We start from the raw sequence: 6,412 nt of genomic DNA on the forward strand, positions 1-6,412 counted from the left end.
AGAAGCCTATTACCGTATTTTCACGACTATAAGGCGCACTTAAAAGTTTTAAATTTTCTCCAAAATAGACAGTGCGCCTTATATATGGAAAAAAAACAGAAAACCAAAAACCACCACTGTCGGATATTAAAAAAACACAAACGCCTGAACTGAAACAATACTGTTAAATATGCAGATGTCATCTTAGTTTACAAAATCTTCCATCATATAGCTCCTCCCCCACTGCAAGATTTTATACAAAAAAATCCAAAACATCAACAATGGCTGGCTCTAGAGGTGACTGTAAAGTAGTGAGTGCTTCATACCTGGAAGTCAATAGCAATTACCGTATTTTCACCACTATAAGGCGCACTTAAAAGTCTTACATTTTCTCCAAAATAGACTGTGCGCCTTATAATACAGTGCACCTTATTTATTGAAAAATGTCATTAATTGAGGGTGCGCCTTATAGTCGTGAAAATACGGTAATAACATTTTAATCACTACCCTATACATTGAACTTAGCACACATTAGAAACCTAGTATAACATTTTAAATCATATTTCTGAACACAAGATGCTTATCTAATTACCATTGAATCGTAGTAAACTAAGCATTCTTATTTCATGAGCCTCCATGTTGGATCTCCAATTAAAAATCCCATTTACATGAAGAACCCTACAAGCTATCGTCAAGATCCACTTGGCCTAATTCTGGCTTTCATGTGTTAGTTGTCACATTTGACTCAGATGGCGTCTTGCTTCCCAGTCTTGAGAATTGTAGCGGGAAGTATGTTGATGATTAATGATTTGTTTTCCCTCTCACTTTATTCCCTGCTTCTTATGTTTATTTCTGTCTTTTTGTGGAGCAACTTGCTAGTGTATTGTAAACAAGCTAGTTAAAGCCTTGATGGTGTATATTAGCGAGAGTAGCTAGTCGTTATTTTATTTTTACAATGAAAAATCTTGGTTTCTATTGGACAGAATGGAAGTTGTAAACAGAACAATTTCCTGTAAATACAACTTTAAGCTTAACATTGAATTAGGTTTTCCATATCATGACAAGAGAAGCTAACTAGCGATGTTTAGATTTAAAAAAAATCCTGTAAGCACAATTTTAGCTTAACATTGAATTCGATTTTCCATATCACAAGAAGCTAACTAATAAAAAAGTACATATCTTCTAACTTTCCGCTTATTTCAACTGCAATTCCATTTCTATCGTGTGCTAGAATTTTTCTTTTGATCCACCTGTCTTTTCACTTGTGACGCGCACACTCGCATGAACTGTCAGAAGCTGCAGCAACCTTTTCTCAGGTGCTGAAAAGGTTGCTAAGATACGGTGCTCTGCTTTTAAACTTTTAAGAAACATGAAATGAGGACACAGTAGGTGGCATGACTGAATGGATACAAACAGAAATGCAATCAAAACCAATGCTACAGGTTATTTTCAGAGTCCAATGTCCATTTCTGAGCAATTGAGAATCTTCAAAACCAATAAATAAAACTACCGATCCATTGAACAGTCGGAAAATCCAACATTTTGACACGTTACAATCAAATTCAGATCTTCAGGGCCACCCTGTAGGAATAGATTAACATTTCCATGTGCTAACGTGTGAGTGTGCATAACATTTAACACCGCTAGTGCAAGTGTCCTTAGCTGTAAGCTTTAGGGCAGAGATGAGAACCTTTCAGTACGCCGGGTGTGTGACTCAGAGTATGAATATTTAACAGCCACGCGATAAAGGAGGTGGGAGGAGATATTTAAAGAGGAGGCAGGTATGAATAATAAATGATATGCGTCAAACTGGCAGTGGGTTAGGAGGGGTAAACTTTTTTGACTGGACCCAATGGAATCATAAGTGTTTATATAGTCCAAACATTGTGTTTAGGTTTTTGGGGATGGAGACTTTGATGCAGCTATTGGGGAAAAAGACAATATTTAAATGGGTGGGACACAGATTTTACATTGCGTTTGTTTTTTGAAATCCTGAGCTTTAAGATTGTGTAGTTGTAGGATTGCACTGTTAATTATTTTTATGTTTTCTGAGTAATTGGCAAAAGTTCTTAGTAGTGATGTCCCACAATGGCCATTTTTGTAGTATCGGATTCAGTCAGTAATGTTTTTAATATGCCTAGCGCTAATTATCTGGAATTATAGCAAGGATGCTAGCTGCTATATTTTTGTCTAATGTCGGAAACTATATTGACAGATGCTTAAGATTGTGAACACAATAATTAGGAATACTACGATACAGTTAAGCTGCATTTGGATCATGATTGATTCAAAAAATATTCAAAGACTTGTTGACAAGCAACAATGGGAGTAAGTTCACCATTTTATGAACTGTGAGAGTGGTTTGAAAGTACCAATTTCCCACGTTAATTCTATTTACATACAAAATTTTAACTATCTTATAGTTGGAGGGTAGATAATAAGCTTTTTTTATGTTGGAACACTATTATTTATTTGCCAGGTGAGTGTACACGTTGCCTAGTTCAAAATGACCTGACTAAGTGTTTGGGTTCATTCTTCCCACTCTGTCAACATCAGTGGGGTCACAGTGCCCTTCCTTTTGACGTTATGTCGCGGATAATGGGATCCTAGAGAAAAATAAGCCTGGAGAAAAATGTTTCTTTCAGTAAATATCTGCAAAGATTTCAATGACGAGCATGGAAACTGGAATTATCATATTTTAGAACCATTAATAGGGAGCTAATAGTCATTTCTCCATTGGAGTACAACTGGGTCAAATGTCAATGTTGGCAAATGAACGTTAGGATTAATAAAACAAAAACAAGTTATGCTGAAACATTCAACTACAGAACAAAAAACTTTTATAGCGCTTATTACTGATGTTGTTATTGTGTATTTTACTGACTTTTTCAGTTGCCACAAATCTAACTGTGAGAACAAAGTTTGTCTCCAGTTGCTGATTAAAAAAAGCCAACGTGCTGGTCTTTTTCAACTTTGTTGACTTAGTTCCAGAGATATCTTTTTGAGTTTCCTCCTCCGTATTTAAGGACTCATCTTTTTTTTTTTAATACTTTTAGCCGTAGCTCGGTATTCCTTGGTGGTACATGCGCTTGCTTTTAACAGTTTTAAATCCAACGACAACAAAAGATTCAAAGTATGTTTGGTGTCGTGTTTAATTTTTAATAGGGAAGGAAAATGTCTATTTTTGGTTATATATTAAAACATTGTGTACTTCAGATAGAAATAAAATTTTATACACAAAATGTGATGGCCAAACATGTCGAGGCTAAGTCTTAATTGGACTATACTTTTTTGTGACTAATCTTTTATGCATTTTCCATGCTAATCGTCGCAAGGGTCATAAGAGAAACAGAAAAGCTTATTAATTTGGGAGGACTGATTCCCCTTCAAAAATGCTTAATTTGAATTTAATTCCTAAAAAAAAAAAAATTTAATTTTGTTTTTTTACTTTTATTTATTTTTTATTTTTTTATGTATTTATTTTTACCCTCCTGTATACAGTACACCATATAGAATACGCGTAGAGAGAGTGAAATTCAAGTTATAACAAAAAAAACTGTAAAATATGTTATTTCAATGTAATATTTGTATTTTTTTCTCCAAAAAAAATCCACAAAGCTCTGAGTCCGCGGTAGCTGAACCGCAAAGTAGCGAGGGAACACTGTATTATCAAATTTGCAGAATATGTTTGTAATATGAAAGTAAACGTGATTAAATTTGGGGGACAATGAGGTCTACATTCCCAAAATTTCCTGAAAAATAAAAGTATCAGGTAATACCAAGTATCAAACATATATAAATTTTAAGGACTGGCTGTTAATGCCAGTGATATGTTTACTATGTTCAAACAAAATTTAAAAAAAATCTGCTGTTTCACATTTCTATTTATTCTCTTCATTGTGTATTACACATTACTATTCTCACCATTGTGTATTAATATCACTTAACTCTTTAAATTCTTTCTCCTTGACTGTTCACATGGGCAAGTTCCGCCTCTTTTATGGCCCGAGCCGGAAACCTGCCGGGTCCACTTCGCCGACATATTCCGTCGGCGCCGTTTTGATGGAACTAAGGCGATAAAACATGCCAAGTTATTATAAAAAAAACTCTCCGAGCAGGGGAAAAAAAGGTAGATTAAGTCATTTGTAAGAAGATGACACTTGTTCAAAGTTGCATCAAACTATATACACGTTCCAAAAATATAAAAACATTGTATTGTAAAGACAAGTGCGTTAAATTGTAAGAAAATTTGATTGATGGGAAGGACATTATAGTGTTGTTAGGGTAAGTTAAAAAAAATTAAAAATAAAATTGTGCCTGTTTGGTGTGTCCAGCACACACAAACAAACGCACACCAGACGCTCCCTGCAGAGGAAAAAGGACAAAGGTGTTAGGATACCCTGTCCGGTTGTGAAATGTTCTCAAATTGAGCGCGACACTGTGAAAACTGCTTGAAAAAAAAGAAATGTAAGATAAGGCAGGACATTCAGTTCAGGTTTCAGTGAGTTCCAAACAAGTCCAAGTAGTCCTTTGCCTGAAGTGGCTTCAGTTGCCAATTGGCAGCTGTTTTTTTTGCACCAAAAATTGTGTGTACGTGAGAATGCTAGGAGCATTTCCACACGCATACGGCAAGACTACCACCAAAAAACATGTAAAGCAAGTTCTTGACTTCGTGCGTGACCTCGAAACCGAAGCCCTCGCCGATCACAACGTGCCACGAGCTGCCGAATTTCTTGTCCATGGATTCCTTGATCATCTTGGCGGCGCTCTGATAAACAATAACAAAAGTAAATGGTCATTCAGAATATGAAAGGGAATAAAACAAGTACATTTTACACAAATGAGATTTTTTTTGTGTCCTTACAAATAAAAAAATAAGGTAATAAGACATATTAATCTCAGAATTAAGAAAAAATATTCTTAAAGGGAAAATACTTACAAGAGCACTGGTGAAGGTGACTTTGCTTAAACATTAGCGATTTATTCGACACATTTATACATATATAATAACATGAATCCATTTGTAAAAAAAAAAAAAAAAAACTTTATATATCCATATAAATATACATTTTCTGAAACTCTTAAAAGATTGAACTCTAACTTAAGTGTCCTGTCCAGTGAACAAAATATTTTTCATGCATAAAGATATATTTTACACACTGTAACGACTTAAAATGGAGTCATTACAACACATTAATATCCCACTTTACCTCATTATTAGTGGCAAATTTTTCACAAGCAGTAACACACAACTCCATCGTCTCCACCCTCATTTCCTCAGGCATGTCCGTGTGCTGAGGACAAATACATATACTATTATCTTTTTCCCACTTTCCCACCAAAATTAATTACATCTTTTAAGCTAGCAGAATGTGGCTAACGGATAGCACTCTCGTATGACTCATCAATTTTTTACAATACTATTTAGGGTCATCTCCCAAGTGACTTTGGAAGTCAAAGTCAAACCTTTACATCATTTTGACAGTTCCTTACAGCATATATTTCTATATGTTACACGTTTACACACTTAAATACCGAGTGTATTATTATTTGTTTGTATTGGATTGTACGGTGACGAAACCTATTAATTAATGGAACACCATTCCTACCCTAATTAGAGGAAAGCTGTGTAGTCTCTTGTAGTCGGCCTCCTCTTTCTTTCCCTCGCCAGTTCCTGCCATTCCGTCTCCTATAAATTAAAAAAATAAAACAAATTAACCTTAAAAATTGTACATTTCATTTCTTTAAACAAAAGAACAAATGAACACACGTGGGAAGACAAAACGGCCTGATAAACTAATTAGAGCAGCTGTGTTAGCGAGCTACCCATTTAGCTTAGCTCGTAGCTTTGTAGCCCAGAATTAATATTTAAAACATTGTCTTTTATCGGACGCTCGTCAGCGAGTTAGAGGACATTACGGGGAGTGAAAAATGTTCGACGACTTACTCGGGAGGCGTTTGGACGGCTGGAAAAGTTCCACTGTTTAAGTCTCACGCTCGGTTGTTAGGGAGACATTTTAAACAAGAAGTAGAAGGACGGCGGAAGCTCCGCCTATTGGTGACCTCTGTGCTTCTATTGGCTCGTTGTCTTGTCAGTCAACTCAAAAGATATGACGAATTTAAAAGGATAGAATTTATCTGGTACTTGTTATATCTTCATTTTTCGGCATATTTAATTACATTAAAAAAACATAATCATGTTATTACGCTTTTATTTAAATATATGCTGATAATTTAACGTGTTGAGAATATTTTAGAGGAGGAATTCACACTTTTATAAAGACGTACTCTGACCCAAGATGGCACTGGTTATTCCACCGCCCGTTCCATCATAAGACATCCACCCTTTTGAATGTCACATCTATTTTTGTGTTGTTGCAGGAGGGCGGCACATTGCGCTAGTGGTTTGGATGTTTGCCTCGCAGGGTTTGAT

General features: G+C 35.5%; 1 protein-coding gene across 3 annotated transcripts; it reads right to left on the reverse strand.

The window, feature by feature from the left end:
* Positions 1–3,845: 3,845 nt before the first annotated feature.
* LOC144198754 (dynein axonemal light chain 4) lies at positions 3,846–6,061 on the reverse strand. 3 transcript variants are annotated; one of them, XM_077719943.1, is made up of 5 exons: positions 5,927–6,061; positions 5,589–5,668; positions 5,190–5,273; positions 4,661–4,747; positions 3,846–4,047 (listed from the first exon to the last, which is right to left on the reverse strand). In XM_077719943.1, the coding sequence occupies exons 2-5, from the start codon at positions 5,658–5,660 to the stop codon at positions 3,931–3,933; spliced, it is 360 nt and encodes a 119-aa protein (XP_077576069.1). In that variant the 5' UTR covers positions 5,661–5,668; positions 5,927–6,061; the 3' UTR covers positions 3,846–3,930. The 3 variants fall into 3 exon arrangements, with proteins under 3 accessions (XP_077576069.1, XP_077576071.1, XP_077576070.1); XM_077719945.1 differs by lacking the exon at positions 5,190–5,273; XM_077719944.1 differs by having other exon boundaries at positions 3,846–4,747.
* Between the last annotated feature and the right edge of the window lie 351 nt (positions 6,062–6,412).

This window comes from Stigmatopora nigra, chromosome 6 (genome assembly GCF_051989575.1).
Source record: "Stigmatopora nigra isolate UIUO_SnigA chromosome 6, RoL_Snig_1.1, whole genome shotgun sequence".
NCBI lineage: Eukaryota > Metazoa > Chordata > Actinopteri > Syngnathiformes > Syngnathidae > Stigmatopora > Stigmatopora nigra.

What these genes read in the sequence shown, in the direction of transcription:
- LOC144198754 (XM_077719943.1), bottom strand. Translation starts at nt 5,660, where the DNA reads ATGGCAGGAACTGGCGAGGGAAAGAAAGAGGAGGCCGACTACAAGAGA. An exon ending in ACAGCTTTCCTCTAATTAGG is followed by an intron (nt 5,274 to 5,588) that starts GTAGGAATGGTG and finishes ATTTGTCCTCAG; the next exon opens with CACACGGACATGCCTGAGGA. An exon ending in AATTTGCCACTAATAATGAG is followed by an intron (nt 4,748 to 5,189) that starts GTAAAGTGGGAT and finishes ATTGTTTATCAG; the next exon opens with AGCGCCGCCAAGATGATCAA.